Source organism: Carcharodon carcharias, chromosome 10 (genome assembly GCF_017639515.1).
Source record: "Carcharodon carcharias isolate sCarCar2 chromosome 10, sCarCar2.pri, whole genome shotgun sequence".
Classification (NCBI taxonomy): Eukaryota; Metazoa; Chordata; class Chondrichthyes; order Lamniformes; family Lamnidae; genus Carcharodon; species Carcharodon carcharias.
In genome coordinates this window covers 152,949,527-152,967,618 of record NC_054476.1, presented here as the reverse complement: position 1 = coordinate 152,967,618, position 18,092 = coordinate 152,949,527, and the positions used below count along the sequence as shown (strand labels likewise).

At 37.8% G+C, this 18,092-nt stretch overlaps 1 protein-coding gene across 5 annotated transcripts in view; it reads left to right on the top strand.

Moving 5' to 3' along the window:
• nf1a (neurofibromin 1a) overlaps positions 1–18,092 on the top strand; it is a 292,673-nt gene that overhangs the window by 68,166 nt on the left and 206,415 nt on the right. For all 5 annotated transcript variants that reach the window (XM_041198253.1, XM_041198251.1, XM_041198250.1 and 2 more), the window contains exons 11-17: positions 1,230–1,304; positions 5,447–5,578; positions 8,126–8,260; positions 10,744–10,857; positions 11,065–11,144; positions 14,467–14,590; positions 17,372–17,618. In XM_041198253.1, coding sequence (XP_041054187.1) covers positions 1,230–1,304; positions 5,447–5,578; positions 8,126–8,260; positions 10,744–10,857; positions 11,065–11,144; positions 14,467–14,590; positions 17,372–17,618 — 907 coding nt within the window. The remainder of the gene's footprint in view (positions 1–1,229; positions 1,305–5,446; positions 5,579–8,125; positions 8,261–10,743; positions 10,858–11,064; positions 11,145–14,466; positions 14,591–17,371; positions 17,619–18,092) is intronic.

The following is an 18,092-nucleotide window of genomic DNA, read 5'->3' as shown; positions in this document are numbered from 1 at the left end:
ACCTTGGCATCAGTAGTCATTCACTAGCGGACCCACAAAGCCCTTGTAAAAGCTTTTGATTGTTGAGGAGCTTTATAACTTCAAAGGTAGAAGCATATTGGTCAGTTTAACAAAGCAGGAGACGCACAAAGCCATAAAATATATCTCTCAAGAATAACAGTGGGACCAGCCTGTAATTGGAGTTCTGTTGATCTTGAGTACTGTCCTGAAACGATGAAGTACGTGACTGGATAAATTGCTTTAGTTAAAAACAAAAAAACTGCGGATGCTGGAAATCCAAAACAAAAACAGAATTACCTGGAAAAACTCAGAGGGTCTGGCAGCATCGGCAGAGAAGAAAAGAGTTGACGTTTCGAGTCCTCATGACCCTTCAACAGAACTGAAGTTGAAGGGTCATGAGGACTCGAAACGTCAACTCTTTTCTTCTCTGCCGATGCTGCCAGACCCGCTGAGTTTTTCCAGGTAATTCTGTTTTTGTTTTAAATTGCTTTAGTGATGGTTGAATAGTAAATATTGGCCATGGTATTAGGAGAACTTCACTGTTGTTTGAAAAATGCTTTGGATCTTTTATACCCACCTCTCCCCATTACTGTCTTGAAGTGTCAAGCCTTTGGAGATGAGTGTGAACCAAACACCTTTTGATATGCAAGTATGAGTGTTAGCGTTGAACCAAGGGTAATGTAGCTAGGGAGAGTGGTGTTCTAATTTCACTCCATCTTCCTCTGAAAAGGATTTAAAAGGGTGTACAGTGATGATTCAGTCATGATGCATTCTATTCCTACTTTGGATTGCAGCATTATGCTTTTGTAAAGGATAATGTTCAGTTTTATAGCGGAGAAGGTACCCTAGCTGTCCAAATGCAGAGGCAGAATCCCACTGCTGTGGACAGAATATGAAAAGTAACCCAGTTCCATTTAAATGGGCGATTTCAAAGGTAATTTTTAAAATAGCTCTTGGGATGTGATTGATACTAGCAAGGCTGCATTTTTTTTATGAATCCCTACAGCAAGGAGGTGGTGGTGGTGGGCATTCGTGATCATTTTATTTAGCAAGTGACACTTAAGATATCATTACAAGCCAGCCAAGAGGTGTGCATATCACAGGTAGACCAGATTAGGTAGCAGGGTGGGCAAGTTGGTTCATGAATCATTTAAGATTTTACAACAATCTGGCACGTGTTGATTAGATTTCACCTTGCTGACATTAGTTCTTTATTTATCTTGTGGCAGGTCTGTTTGGCATCGTCCTCCCCTCCAACCTTTCATTATGTGTTGGTAAATTCACTGCACAGAATTATTACAAATGTAAGTATACCTTGATGCAGAAAACTGTTATCCTTCTGCCGAATAATTGGACTTGAATGGTTCCTGTTGATATAATTCACAAACTTCTGAATGCTATCTCAACACATTGTGGTAAAGGCATAATGTGAATTATTATATTAATTGTGCCTTTTATTAAAGCATAGATTCAGTTTGGTTTAAATTTGTATATTTTATGAAGATTTCTAGTGGTACACCTTTCAGATGCAGTTTTATTAAATTAGAAGATTGGGGTGCTTCAATGTATTAGCACACAGACTAAGTAAAGGCCTTCACTCTTCTTTTGCCCTTCAAATGTGCAATAATATTGGGCCAACCTCCAAGCACTTGAGGAATGTGTCTTATGGCTGAGTTTGTCAATTTAGTATCTGGGACCAATTTTTATATGAAAAAAACTTGAGTGCTGAAACTCTGAAATAAAAATAGAAATGATTACTACACAACATGCAGACAGGCAACTATAAAGAGAAGTGAAAGATTCATGTTTTCAGTACAAACTCTTCATCGGATTGATCTTTCTCATTCGGGGTGTAAGGCGAATATATCCTCAACTGTTGCCTGGCCGATAGTTTAGTTTAGTTTACCCTGTACAGATCCTCAGCTTGAGAGTTCTACATGTCCAGGTTTTGCATCAAGCCTGTGGGGGTGCTGTTCCTCTGCAGAAATCCTTAAATAGTCCAAAGGTTAACAAGTATCCCTGGTAAAATGGAGTAGAAATGAGATTCAGATGTTGCCAAGGAAATGTTCACTGACCTCAAAAAGGTAAACAAACGACCTCACCGTAAGGGAGCAGCTTTGAAGGATTCATTCACTGTTTTCGAGCATGATCTCAAATTGAATAATTTCACTGATCTTTCGAAGATTGTTTCCTTGACGTCTGCCAAAAAGATTGATTTGAGGAAAAAAAGTGTAAACATAAGAGGGAGTCTGATTCACTGTGCACTTTTGAAGAGAATTGATTGGAGAACTATGTTTTAACTTTTATAAAAGCAATATACTGCGGGTGCTGGACAGCTCTGAAAAGTCATACGGACTCGAAACATTAACTCTGTTTCTGCCTCCATGGATGCTGCCCTAGCTGCTGAGTTTTTCCATCATTTTCTGTTTTTATTTCATGTTTTAACTTGAATATTTTCCCCTAACTATGTGAGCACATTTGAACCTTTAGTTGAAAGTTGCTTAGTGTAAATATTTGGTTTACATTTTTTGCACTACGCTCCCACTTTGCTGTATTTCCAGCACATAATTTAAATTAGATTGTAACTTAATTGTCACAGTCATAAACATTATCTAAAGTGAAAGTGCAGTTGTTATTGGAGGAAAGCTGCTTCAGAGAACATTTATGGTGTTTGCGCAAACATGGCAGAGCTGCTTTTGAGAGAACAATGCTTCACCTGCTGCTGTTTTCCAATGGGTGCTGGGGAAGAAACAATGGCAGCTCGAGGGCTGTGGAAAAGTGAGCCTCTGTTGCCGCTGGAGCAAATAAAGCGAGGGGGTTTATGTTTGTATTAGCAATGGCCGGCAAGTAAAATTCACATTGTCCATCTGATGTAGCTTTTAAACCTAAAGGTAGTACAGTTCCCTTGTCGGATGCAGGCATTCAGTTAACAGTCATACAACTCTACATGGTTGAATTGGTTTGTGAATTTTGCTTCCTTGCATACTCAAACTTAGTGTCTACTCCAAGCCAGCTATTTCAGCTCTTGCTGCTTAAATGGAAGCCATCAAGATGGGTGCAGAATGTGAAGGAAATCTGGACTGCAAAAACTTAATTGTCAGCGATTAGAATTTTTTTAAAGCCTCAATAAAGTGTACTGAAAGTATATTTTATTTAATACTGCTATTTAATTCCACACTTGGAATTTGGCAGCAAGTGTGTTTCAAAGACACTTCCACCTTGGGTGTTGTTTAATTCAGATCCTTGAAGGCTGTTACCCGTCAGCCAGACCCCATCAGACCTCCTTTTCTGGCACAGAAGCAAAATACTGTGGATGCTGGAAATCTGAAATTAAAAAAAAACAGAAAATGATGGAAGCACCTGGCAGGTCACGCAGCATCCATGGAGAGAGAAAGAGTTAGCATTTCAGGTTGATGACCTTTTATCAGGATGATTGCAAGATGTGTTGCTGAATTAATTAACAGCAGTGGAAGTTGGACAGGTGTGCATTTGCCTAGGATGGCCATTCACTCCTGGAGGAGAGGAGAATGAATTTCAGCATTGTAACTGGACTGTGCAGGGAGAATCAATATATTCCTGAAGAAAGCTCATCTGAAGGAAAATTGACCCGTGTCACTTTTGCACCCCCTAGTGGTTGGCTCCAGTGTGGTATTTACTATGGCTCAACAGGAGGCAGGACTTGAATAGTTAGGGTAAAATAAGTTACAAAAAGAAGCGTGGAGAATAAGTGAAACCTTCTCATCAGCAGAGTTGTAATTTTTTGGAGATGACGTTGGTAAAAGTGAAATTAAAATGACATGGCTCCTCCTGGGCCTACTATTTTAATTTTAATTCCCATCTTAATGTCTCCTGCAATAAATCAAGTCCTGGAATAGGTTGTCTACCCAAAATATTTACCCTTTTTTTTTTCAGATGCTAACGGTTCTTATCTATATTTTCAACTGTTAGGCCGTATTTGATTTTCAGTACTTAATCTAATTACAATTTACTTGACTGCAGCAGTGTAAATAGTGTCAATGCATTCATGAATAATCAATTTCGCAAACTCAACTTTTTGGGAATGGAAGGGTGAGGGGAACTGGATATACTAACACTTGCAGCATGAAACGCGAATCCTATAAGTGATTAAGCATAAATTGTAGAAATCATTTTGTGCACAAAGAACAACATGAACTGATATGCTTTGCTTTAACAGTGCGAGTTTGTAATGCAGGTAGTGACAGCAATGTTTTTGACTCCAGTCAGTTAGGTGTTGCTCTTGCCTGAACAATAACTTGATGGCGAAATATGTAGCAGCTGAGATTGTTCCATGCGCCATGATTTTTAAAAATAACGTTTTTTTTTTTCATTGGTGTCTCAGGCATAAAGGGCTATAGAACACATTTAAATCAAGGCTGTTTTTCCAGTGGTGGTTTATTTTATCCATCCTGGTTCTCCTGTGGTTTCTGAGTTGGGATAATTTAAGCCTGGAAACACTTTTCATCTTTCAGCACTGCTTGAATGGAGCTTGATTACTTCCTGACGCTGAATAAACAAATAGTCAATCCACATTTCCTCTACTAATTTCCTTCACCGCCTGCACACCACCGGCTCCCACCCCCATCCCCCATCCTAAAAGCGACTTTTGCTCAAGGCAGGATTATGGGATTACTCACTGGCCTTGCATCCTGTATGAAATGCATTAATTTGCGCAATGCATGGTCTATTCTTACCTTTTTTGTATCTCTCTGAAAACCACTGCCCTATGAAAGGAAAGTCAAAATATAAACAAAACAATTGCACCATCTTAACCAGTAGGAAACTCATGAGGAAACGATTGGTGCACTGGTGAACTGATTTCAAGTTGAATTTCTTTGCAAATAAGTTGCAATCGTACTGAATTTCTGAATCAAATTGGGACTAAAATTGGTAAATGACTTGCTTTCAATTTCCAGGATTTTTTGAAAAAGCAGAGACCTGAGGCTAATGCTCTTTGGATTTGAATTAGTTATTTACAGTCTTGTTGGATGTTCCAAAACTGTTAGAACAGTGGGTGTCTTTTACTCTGGGATATGAGCTTGAATCTGGCCTGAATTAATGTTGACTTCATAATTTTCTGTGTAATAATCTGATCCCAGTTCCTTGTGGGAACAGGTTGACAGCAACGAATCACGTGCAATTTGGCATTATGAATTCTTTAAAGGCCATGAGGATGGGAGGATGAAATGGTCTTGTGCATTTAACAGAGACTTACAGGAAAACAATGGCTTTCAAGGTTGTACAGGTGTAAAGACTCATATCTGCCCTTTTCTGGACACTAAAGGAACGGTGTATTAAAACTTTTCAGTTATGATGATTTCTTTGGGAATAGACGTAAGGTCATCATTCAGCTGTACCGTGTTAAAATGAATGTCTCATTTTGCTCTCTTGCTTTCTCACCACTGCCTCCACCCCTTTTTGTTTTCAGTCTGCAGTGGATTGGTGGCCTAAGATCGATGCCGTGTACTGTTACTCAGGAGAACTCAGAGGCATGTTAACAGAAACTCTGAATCGGGTGATGCAGAGCTGCAGTACGCACACTGCCTTGCGTATGACGTCGGTATGCCTGTTTAACAGTTTCTTGTATTATTTAAATGTCTCCATCATGCCATTCTTGCAGTTTTTCCATTACTGTTTGTCTTGGAAATATAGTTTCTAGCACAATTTTTTTTGAACCATGCATCCTTAAATATGAATGTACTTATTAATTTGCAACAGGTAGAACATATTAGAGTCCAAATAATTAACAGATTCGGTGGATATAAGTTATCATTGGGGTTTCTACTTTTACCATAGAGAGCATTTTGTGTTTTTTTTGGTTGGGCAATTCTTTTGAGTGTTAAATTTGAGTTACTGGTTTGGCAAAGAATGAAATTTTAGGTGCAGTCAATGTAGAAATTTGTGGTTTTTTTCCATGCTCTTTGGTTTGGAAAGGGGCAATACCTTTTTGAGAGAACAGGATGGAATATTCTTAGTTCAGGCTCTGCAGGGTACTTTTCAGAAGGAATAGACAAATACAAATACTTGCTCTGTACTGGCACAGATGGTATTTATTCTGTTGGACTATTCTTTTTAGTATGGAAATTTGTGAGTAAATAAACTAGAAACCAACTTAGAAAAAAACCTTAAACATTTCTTTAACAGACAAGTGAATAAATTTGTCAAGGTGCAACCTGAGTTATTTTCTATGAACTACATGCCCTTTGTTATTACGAGTCAAGACATATGCATTTTGCAACAATGTGGGCAGAGTAGTGAATGCGCATTGGCTCCAACAACATAAGTTGGAAGCCCAAGATGTTTTAACAGAAATAGGCAAGGCCTGGCTTTCATTTTGTACTGTAGATAAAATATTTCTAGTAACCTGCCATAGTCAAAAAAGTGCATAATATATCTGTATTAAGCACCATTGCTAAAAGAGTATTAGTCATGAATGCAAGATAATTCTTTCCCTATGCTGCACATCTTTGCCAACTGAGAAGGCAGGTGCCCTAATCCCAGGCATTCTCCAAAGCAGTTCTAAACTCAGCTGTTGAACAAGCAAATGGCAACAAGTGACACTTCCCTGCACTCAGTTGCACAGTACATGGATAGAATTCTATTGCTTCTCATTGTTGATAACAGCCAGATGGGAAAGGTGACTGAAGAAGCTATACATGTATTATATTTTCTTGTCCTCCCAAGCTGAGGAGCAAAATAATAGCAAACAAATGGCTTATTTCTGAACCAATAATGGGCACCAACAATATGGCCACCATATACTTAAATCATTATAATTTTCCCTGTTTTCAGTGTAGGTATTTTTTATCTTTTCTCTAGTATCTATAGTTCTCTCCAGTAATCAACCTAATTCCTTAGCTGAAAGAATAGGAAAAGTAGTGGCCAAAAAGAAGCAATTGGGCAACCAGCTTTTATCCTTCTCCTGTAGCAGCCATAGTACAGGCATTTGATGTTAACTATTTTTCACACTGGATACTTGCTGTGTATGTGTTTGTTTTATACTGTAGTCTATTTTGCACATTGGTGTTGAATTGACACTACACAACTGGACGGATCAGGTAAATTTTTGTACTTGTCTATCGCTGGTATTTTAGATTTTTTCCAATGGTCTAATTGCTGAATTCTGCTTTAAGGGATGATGCTTTGTAGATTACATAGAGAAAAGGTGACTTATTTACATAAGTAGATGTAAAGGAATATTGCAGGTTGGGAATCCAGAGCTAATTTTATGTAGCTTTGCGTTCTGAGCTTTTAGTTTGCTGTTTTATTGAAAATTATCAATTTAGGTCCTAATATTGCTTTATTTCTGTAGTACACATCAATCGGTATTTGCATGGTTTTTCCCAAGAAACTAAAAGATGCGGAGTATGTTGAATATTGGTGGAGTATATGGAGCAAAATTATCGATAGCTTATTGGGAGTTGGTGGGGGGGGTAAGGGATGGAGAAAGTATCGCAGTTGTAAAACATGTTGCAAAACCTTTCATTTCATAACTCATTTGTTAATGTATATTTAGTATCACCTGTTCGGATAGGTAGCAGCTGTTTAACATGGCTACTCTGACATTGATTGGTGGTGCTTTGTCTTCTGCTTTATTTTCTGTGCTTATTGGCTGCTGTCGCTCACATGATCAGATGCCAACCAGTCACTGTTTTGCATGGCAGTGGGCTTCTGTTGCTGTAAGTATAATTCATAGTAACTATCACAGAAAAGCAATTAGACCACTGCCTTTTCTGTGCTTAGTTACATTAGTAAACACAACATAATCCATCTAGGTCTGAATATGTAGCATGCATTCACCTTCTCAAATAAAATCTTAACTGTTGAAAAAGATCTGATTTAAATTTAAACAGCTCCTTTTCTGCCATGCATTTACTAATGTTTCACACTTTGTTCCATTGTTTTATAATTGTTTTTGAATGTACGTAGTGGTTTTAATAAGCGTAAATATATGTACAGGTTAGTGTCTCGTTAACGTGTGAATCAGATATTCAGTACATTCAAAGCCAGAGCAATATTTTACTGTGTATAATTCTGTGAATTGTAAGAAATGGGCTTTCTTACTGATCTTCATGATTTCCCCCCTTTTGTTATAAATTTATTTCAGAGTCTTACATTCAAGGAAAAAATGACGAGCCTTAAATTTAAAGAAAAACCAACAGACTCGGAAACCCGAAGTTATAAATTTTTATTGTTGGCCATTGTGAAATTAATCCATGGAGACCCAAAACTCATGTTACATGTAAGTATTGGTGTAGGATGTAAGGCTAAGTTTGCAAGAACATTTACATTGCAAACAAAAAGTAACACGGTTAATGATTTGCTTCATAGTGATTCTATTTTCATTCCTAAAAGCAAGAATGATTTGTAATTTTATTTCTCTCTGCTCATGAATGATAACTTATCGCTTCAATTAATCCGAGCCCTTAAGTCCAACTTTGAATTCTATGATACAATGATACCATCATAGAGCACTTTGAAAGTTTTGAATTGCCAGGTGCCCAATCATGGATTAATGTGTGATCAGTAGAATTCTGTAATAACAGGTGAAATCAGTGCGGCTGTGACAGAACACACACTATCCATTAGCAAAACATCAGATCACTTCAGGTGCATGTTGAATTGCTGCTGTCTGCCAAGTGAAGGCATTTGCAAATCTTATGGATGAACACAAATGTGACTCTTTAGTGTTTTGGATGAATAAAGACTCCCTGACTTTGATCCATTCCAGTACTGAGGATGGCCAAGATTCAAAGCACTAGGCCAAGGGTTCTCAAATTTAGGTGTGTAAGTTGTACCTTCTCTGTAGATGAATAAAAGCAGCTGCCAGGAGCAGTCCCATCTATTGAATTAGTAGGGGTGTAACCTTGCTGCTTTTTGTTGGGCTAACATCTGACTGCTGACATTCGAATATGTAAAGACTGTTGGTGAGATTCAACTCCAATTTTATTCAACTGTATGTCTAGAATAAAAGCACATTGCAATTAGAAGTACTTAACATCACTGGCCACTGAGCCCAGTATAATTCTGCATGAAAGTGAAATTTGCTATGACATTAAAGTCAAGAATTTGTAATTTAAAGCGCTGAACTTGTGGGATACAATAAAACTGAGGAAGCTGATATTATCTGGAATTCATCTGTAACAACTCTTTACTGGAGAAATGACTTTTTCTGCAAAAAAATGTATTCAGGGAGTAACTTGGAACTATGGGTCATCTGTTGATACACCTGAAAATCACTTCTTTTCCATATACCTGAGAAGAAGCAATGAAGGAAATAAGGTTTATCCTATCAGAAAGTGATAGACCTAAGAAATGCAAAGGAATATGATGTGAAGTAGCTTGAAATGTTTTAGGCTGTTGGAACAGTATTGACCAGTCTTATATTAAAGTAATGGATTGCAGAGATGATTCTGTGAAACAGTGCCATAGATTTAAATATGTCATTACTGTGTGGCCAAGAAGAGCTTAGGTTTCCATCGCTACTTTGGCAAAGACGGGTAGTGGAACATGCAAAACTTTGGACTTAATGAAAGACAAAGGAATTCAATAGGTCATTGAGTGTGACAACTTTGGCCTTCAAGCACAAGCTGAAGTTGACGAGCTATGAGCTGGTTCCTTTCGTGCTGTATTTTCTGTGGAAAGGAAGGAAACAAAGCCATCATTTTCAACAAGAGATGCAAAGCCAATTGAATAGTTGGGATGGAAACAAGATGTTTATGGAAAGACATTGGCAGTTCAGAGTACTTGTGAATAGAACTATTTGGTGTGAATACTAATTTGAATGGAGATTGAAGAAAATTTAATCTTGCGCCTCCTAAACTTTCATGACATCTACACAACAAGTTACATAAATTTGCATTCTCCCTTGTGCTCTTCAAGATGAATGAGATCTTCCTCAGGAATTGCCCAAATGAAAATGTTTTAATTTCTCTTAATAACCATTATAATGGCCCATCTGAGTGAGAAGATATATATTTACCAGTGTAAACTATGCTTTCATAATGGTGGGCAAAGTAGCCTCTTAGATTGAAGATCCAACTTGGATATTATAGATTGAGTCAGCTGAGAAATTGAGCATGCACATTGGCAAAGCAACGAAAGCATGTTAAGAGAATTCTGGGAACTTAATGACCTTTATAATACTAACCACAATACCAACTGCAGTCTTCAGTTCAGTAACTTTGTAACTGGACTTGGGCTATCCAGAGGAAAAAAGAGCTAAACTCATTTTTATTAATATTTGGAAAGGATGTTTGGATTAGAATGTGGATAGAACATGAATGGGGTTTTAAATGACATGACACAGCAACCCATCAAGACACAAGGTAACACTGGTTGATAGACTTCTAAGACCTGGCAATGGCAGCGATAGATAGAAAAAATTTGTACTCTATACTGTTCTCTAATTCACAATTAGTATTTATTGAACACATGTTAACGTGATTGTTGCAGGCTTTGGTCGATAAGAATGTACAATTTACAACTTAAATCCTTAAACTGTAAGCAAGGCTGAAGACCTTTTTTTTTGAAACATATATTTTGTATGACAACTTTAAACTGGTTTTACAGGTAATTTGAGTGGAAAATTTTTCACTGTCTTTATCCAATTTTAAAAACAAAGTTCTCATGTAAAAAAATGCAAAAGATTGTAATTTTCTCAATTCTTTCAACTGGGCTCATTTTTATTTTCTACTTTCCGAAATATTGTCTCTTGCTACACAGAATCCAGGGAAACTAGGACATGAAATTCAGAGTAGCACTGCTGAGTTGATAACTGGCCTAGTTCAGCTTGTTCCACAGATGAGTATGCCTGAGATAGCACAGGAAGCCATGGAGGTAAGGACATTGATCTAGATGTGTGTATGTGTGTGTGTGTATGTGTGTGTGTGTGTGTGTGTGTGTGTGTGTGTGTGTGTGTGTGTGTGTGTGTGTGTGTGTGTGTGTGTGTGTGTGTGTGTGTGTCAGTCTCATCAAAAGTTCTCTGCATTGTCAGCCCACGCTTGAATTTACATTAAAACTTTTCCTGCTTGTCCCTATTTATAGGCCTTGTTAGTTCTTCACCAACCAGAAAACATAGAGTTATGGAACCCAGATGCACCAATTGAAACCTTCTGGGATATAAGGTAAAGATTGTGGGCAATATTCTATAAGCTTAAGAAAATGTTCATATTTTAAGTATGCTGTTCCTTTCCCCATTCTATATGGTTATTACATGTATAGTGTACTAAGTCTTTAGGGGCTGGTTTTTGTGTGTAAAATATGTCTTTCAAAATACCCCTGGCAATAACATGGAAGCATTGTTTAAATAATTCACAGAAGTATAAAAGCCTCCCTTTTAAATGTTTCAACTAAGCACCATAAGTCGCATCTTGATGTTTTAGTTATATTTTGATATGCACATGGAATGACGAGCACTCGTTTTATTTTTACAATATATATCTATAAATGGAAAAGCACAATGAATTGGATTGAAAAACTAAATCAACAGAAAATTGATGCCTTTTACCAGCTTGCTCTGGGCTTGATTCAGGTCAGGTTGCATTGAATTTTCAGTTATAAACAAATAGTTTTGCTTTCTCTGGCTACTAAAGTAACATACAGAAGAATAAAAATATTTAGTCTTCCAATAACAGGTTAGTTTTATTTCTGTAATGAGGGAAAATTGGGTAGAATCTTGCACAAATGACTGCTTTTGCATGTTTGGTTTATTATCACTTAATTAAAACTACCTGATAAATATTTAGTATAAAGTTATCATTTTGTTGTGTTTGCACAACCTTGATAATTCAAGTTTAACACCAACATTCTACTTCAAATTATCTGGAGAAGATTCTAAATGCCTGTAGATGTATGGTAGTATTCAAAGATTATCTGATTTCCGCCTTTGGCACGGGAATGGGAAAACTTGAGAGGAGAGAAACAGCCCGAAAGATTAAATAGAAAACTTAAATGTAAACAAATATGATTTCAAAATGTTTCAGATATGCAGAAATATCTGAATTTCTGTTAAATTGAAGGAAAGGTGTTTGGGTTTGGAAAAAGTACTTTCAATGTGTTATAAAAACACAAAATGCTGGAAAAACACAGCAAGTCTGGCAGCATCTATAGAGAGAAACTGAGTTAAAGTTTCAAGTCCATATGACTCTTCAGAGTTCTGAAGCAAAATCATATGGACTCAAAACGTTAACTCTGTTTCCCTCGCCACAGATGATGCCAGACCTGAGTTTTTCTAACATTTTCTGTCTTTATTTCAGATTTACAGCATCTGCAGTATTTTCTTTTACTTTCAATGTGTACCCTTTCTCCAGTCTACGTTAGAAGCTTTGTTAAATCTCTAACCTGTTCATCTTTGAAACTTGATTCTTGTAGCTTCAGGGACAGCATGGTATGGTCATGCGCTCAGAATCTCATCAGTTAGGAGCTCTGCAGAATCCATTGGTGTTTGGGATTTTGCTCAGTGCTGGATAGAGGATTTGAAAATGGAATGTTCAGTAGCTGGTTGCTGCTTTGTTCTGTTTTCTGCTACCACCTGCTCACATTAAGGAACATAAAGTGAAAGATTGTGATCACCTTATCTTGTTAGAAGTTGTTCATCAACAGTGCCTAAGTACCTCTGCCTGTTTTGAGGCTCGAAGTGTGATGTTGGAATAATCAGATTGAATATTTGCCTCCTTGCAAAATTGGAGATTTCACAAAAAATATTCTCCTATAACATTGGGTTAAGATAGGAAGATGAAGTCATTGCTGACTGTCCTATGATTCAAGAAAGGCATTTACTCAGGGTCACAAGTTTCTGCCATGGGTCTTCATGTGACGGAACAGGCCAATTCTCAACTCACATATCTTTAAGGTAATGGGATGTAGAATGCAGGATTTGCTTCCTATTCTTTCCTTCTCTGCCGCCGCACTGCCTCATCAGTTAAGATGTTGTGACGGAAAGTGTATAGCTTGTTGGACAGGTTGTCGTGATTCTCGACGATTGGTAGCAAACTCCTCCCAGTCATCGTCAATGCAGTCACACTTCAAGAAGAGAGAGCTTCAGAATGTCATTGAACTATTTTCTTTGTCCTCCCCTGGAACTTTGGCCATTTGGAAGTTGAGAAAACAGGACCTGGTGGGGAAGGTGGTTTTTGGCCATCTGGACAGGAGTGTCCAGAACACTGAAGTTGCTTGTGGAGTTGGCTTCAAGAAGGACACAAGCATTGATTTGACAATTTCCCAAAACATTTGTCCAAAGATCTTCATGCATCAGTTGCTTCTGTACAGATTCTTGACGAAGGTCTACCAGGTTCACAGCCCTGTCCCTGTCACCAATTCTCAATTGTCACAGTTCTTGGCAAATGGATCCTGGTAGAAACCTGTGATGACTTTGTATAACATTGGGTGCCATCATTGTTCAAACAGCTTTGATGGGTTGGTGATCAGATTTCGATGACATGTCAAACACAATGACCAGGACCAACTTGCCACTACAGCTGCTGTCTGCCTTTGAAGCTGTTGAGATGCACATTCTTCCTCACCTGTTGTACTGTTGAGGACGTTTTGGACTGCATTTTGCCTGGCACCCCTCCAATTCCACCGCTCCCCCCCCCAGCCGCCACCATGGGTAGCCTTACCAGGAGCAAGGAGGTCTTGACGTTGCTGAACGGATCATCAGAGCGTACAAGCTTCTCCACCATGTCATGGTGGTGAACCATGGAAAAGAGTGATGCTTTCCTTAACGAAAAATGATTTCTTAAACACAACTTCAGCTTCAGCAAGTGAAATATTTCGTAGTAAAACTCAGCTTGACGAGTGCAGTCTAGTGTTCCTATTCAGTTCTTTTACATCTGGAATAATGGTTGTTATTCTTAGGCCTTTAATGACAAAGCTTGCAAGGAGTAGAAATTGTTTTTTGGTTTGATGAAAACTGTTGTTACCTGGCAGAAATCAAATTTGTCCTTCTGCTGACTCTATCTCTCCCCCTCTTTTTTTCTCCCCCTCTTTTTTTCTCCCCCTCTTTTTTTCTCCCCCTCTTTTTTTCTCCCCCTCTTTTTTTCTCCCCCTCTTTTTTTTTCTCCCCCTCTTTTTTTTTCTCCCCCTCTTTTTTTTTCTCCCCCTCTTTTTTTTTCTCCCCCTCTTTTTTTTTCTCCCCCCCCAAACCATGAGCGAATGAGATGATATCATTTGATGTTAACAAGCTTGCTGTATCCTGTATGTTCTCACATGGCAAAGAACGGTCAAGTGGTCAAATTATAATGTAATGGACATTTCTGAAAGGATTAACTTTTGTAATGGATTGTCTGAGTAAAATTACCTCTGCTTCAATTGTGCTAACGCCAAACCCCATGCGGTCCATAAATTTAAGTTATTCCTTGCATAAACTGCCATTTTCCCATCCACAACCACCAAGTACCTAACCAAAAATTTACCATGTTTCTAATAAGTCTTGTTTTGTGCTGACAGCTCTCAGGTTCTATTTTTCATCTGTAAGAAATTGATCGCTCATCAGATGCTGAACAGCACAGAGATTCTCAAGTGGTTGCGGGAGATTCTAATCTGTCGGAATAAGTTTCTACTGAAGAATAAGGTAGTATCAGACTTCAGAACTTCTGCAGAACTTCTTAAAGATTAAAAACCTGTTTTTAAAAAAACACAACCTTACCTACTTATTTCCCCCTCCAGCGTAAATGTTACCTGAACTGCTTAAAAATAGAATGAGCTTTTTGCGAAATAAATATACTCTTTGGACTGGTATGAGTAGTGGAAAGATGGTCGTTTTGCATGTTATCTTCAAATCTAGCACATAAAACCGACTCCAGGGCGCCCTTCCTTTGCTTGAGGAACAGGTTGTCATTAGCCACAAAATTTTGCGTAGCTTTAGTATATTACTTCACACTGTTAACCCTGAGGCACACTTTTCAGGGCACGATTTATTCTTCTTGCTCATCCTTCATCCTTTACTTTTTTTCCTCTCTCCCTCTTTTACTCCCCTTTTCTCAATCCACTCCAAAATGAGTAGCTCATCCTGTGTGATGAATATTGTTAACAAGGATTAAATGGTGGCCTTGAGCCATTTTGGCCCAATTGCCTACACCTCTTTACTTTTCTCTTCATTTTTTTTTAAATAGCCCCTTAAACTTATCACTTTGACCAAACGTTTGGTCATTGCTCTTAACTTCCCAATGAAGACTTGCCATATGTTATGTGGGATTTGTGTCGTATATTGAAGCTGCTCTTCAGTGACGGTATTGTTGAAAGTAGAAAGTTAGAGATTTATTTTTTCCAGGGTAATTATAAACCGATTTTAGTTTAATTTTGGGGTCAGAGGATAAGTTGAGAAAGGGGTTTGTTTGAGGAGTTGATTATTTCATTTTGACTCAGTAAAATAACAAAAGTCCAGTACGCAGCAGTGCATAGACGTTTTTTTATGGCCCTGTACAGTCCTGTGATTCTCATTTGTGTTTGTGTATTGTGAAAGGGTTCGAAGGAACAAGGTGTATGCCCATTTTCATTTCTGAAACTTTAACTTGTGTCAAAGTTGAAAAATAAAAACCGTTATGGTACTTATTGGATAGAAGTTTAGATAAGCAGTTTGTTCCCATTTTACATTTACTTAATGTATTTTCTGTACAGTTGATTACTTCATAATGCAATGATGACTGTTGTATCAATAGCAATAAAAGCCAAGTAGTTTCAAGTGTCCATGTATCATTTTGTTTTCAATACTTAGCAGTTTTTACACTAATTAATTTATTTCATTTTAACTCAGACCTGCTGAGTTTTTCCAGGTATTTTTGTTTTTGTTCTAGATTGCCAGCATCCGCAGTAGTTTGCTTTTAATTTATTTCATGTTGACTTGTTTCAAATTTCTACTTTGAATGGGATTGCATGATTTGCTGACTGAGTACTGCAGTTGCTGCAAGAAATCAGCTATCCTGATTTCCTCCCTCCTGTTATCCTAAACTCCTTCATTACCCGTGTAGTTTGCTGAAGACAGAACCTTCTCCATGAACAGACATCTGGGAGGGCGTTGTCAGTTCTATCAAATGGTTAACCAGAGAAGGGTAATACTGCTGAGTAATTTACCAAAGGGGATTCTTTCCTCCCTTACAGCATTTCACACTCCCATCCTCCATTCCAATTTCCTTGCTTACTTCAACAAGGTTGTTTCCTGAGAACATTGTTTCAGATTGGAGTTTAACCCTTGTTGGATCCCCATTTAGTCCAATGTACAACTGTTGGGTGACAGATTTAAAGAAGCTTCACCTGCAAATATTTGTGAACATCATTGTTAAAGCTTTGAAATGTAAAACTGTTATGAAATTAAACTGTCACTGAAGTATTTTAAGCTGCCATAGTGCCCCTATAAAGTGGTGTAGAAGTGGTTTAGTTTCAATTAAAATTTCTGGAGTGCAGTAGTTAATTAATTAAGTCAACAATGCAAGATTCTTCATGTGGAGTGACTAGGTTTGTAACAGGGTAGACTGAGCAACAAACCAATTCACAGTTAAACATTTAACAATGTAAATATTTTTAATTTAAAAGATACAAATTGATATTTCTTTTCCATTTCTTTCTGTTTTATGAAGTCATTCATTTTCGTGTATGTCATGGACAGTGCATTTTTTGCATGGATGAAGTTATGCTTTTGTAAAAAATATGTTTTGCATTGCTGTGATGCCAATTGTGATTATTCATCATTGTCATATGAATAATGAATACACTTGCACCAAATTCCATTCTGTGATGTTATATTGTGGGTGCTGACAGGGATTTGGGTGATGCATGTGATTAACGTTTGTATGGTAGCAGTGCTGGTTAAGACCCTGATTGTAATTGTTTGCTGGTTGGAAGTTAATTTACAAATTCTGCATTTTTATAAGTTAGCATAATGATTCTCAGAATAATGTTTATAAATGGACCCCAAGGTAATTAAAGATCCAAAGCACTTCACTCGAGCCAAGAATCCAAATCCTTTGGCACTTCAGTAATTCTTGTTCCACTGCCCAATCTAAGTATCATGTCTAGTTTGAAACGCATGGTTAACAGAGAAGGTATTTTGAATAGCTTGGTTATGTTCTCTAATGTGATTTGGCGAGGCTAAGCATACACTTGTGTGGCTGTGTTTGCACTATAACCTGCCTTGTAATATGCTTACATTTGTTTGCATCATATCTATTTGTATCATGACATAATTGAAATGTAAACAATTTTATGGTATATAATACTTTGAAATTCTTAACAAAAGAAAATTGTGAAAGACATCTGCATATAGCATTTTAACAGCTGTGGCATTAAAAAAAATTCATAAAACTGATCTATCAGTTTGACAACAGATTATTTGAGTAACCTGAATTTCTGAATGCAGGAGAATGCCACACTTGGCAGCGGGATCCCCATTTGTCGTCAAGCACAGACAAAGCTGGAAGTGGCCCTCTACATGTTCCTGTGGAGTCCAGACATTGAAGCTGTCCTTGTGTCCATGTCATGTTTTCGGCACCTCTGTGAGGAAGCTGATATTAGGTGTGGAGTTGATGACGTGCCTGTCCAGAGCATCCTCCCAAATTATAATACATTCATGGAGTTTGCATCAGTGAGCAACATGATGTCTACAGGTATTTGCTCATGTACCCTTGTGCCTTCTAACCCAGCATGTTGGCTAATGAACTTCAATTTACAGCTCAACTTGCTGTTACTTTCCAAACTGCGTTGCATAAAATTAGTGAGAGCTTGTTTGAATATTGCTGAAAAAAGGCATTTTGTTGAAGCTTTTCGCTGTGCACTCATCAGGACAATCTCAAGAATACCAATGTCGGGGGGAGCAACAACTTTATGCTGTATGAGAAGAGAGTGCTGATTGGTTGGCAAGCGCACTCCGATTGGTAGAGGTGTTGCCAAGGAGAATGCGCCAGTTAATGGTGACTGACCGCAAACTACCAAGCTTTGTTTGAAATTTAAACTAGGCAGCTTGATTGTGGTCAAGGCATTGCTCTGAGGAATGAACCAGCAAATGGCTGTCACTTATTTTGTTTAACTGAAACGGGAGCAATGTGTGTACATGTTCTTTCTGTCTGCAAAGAACAGTGCCC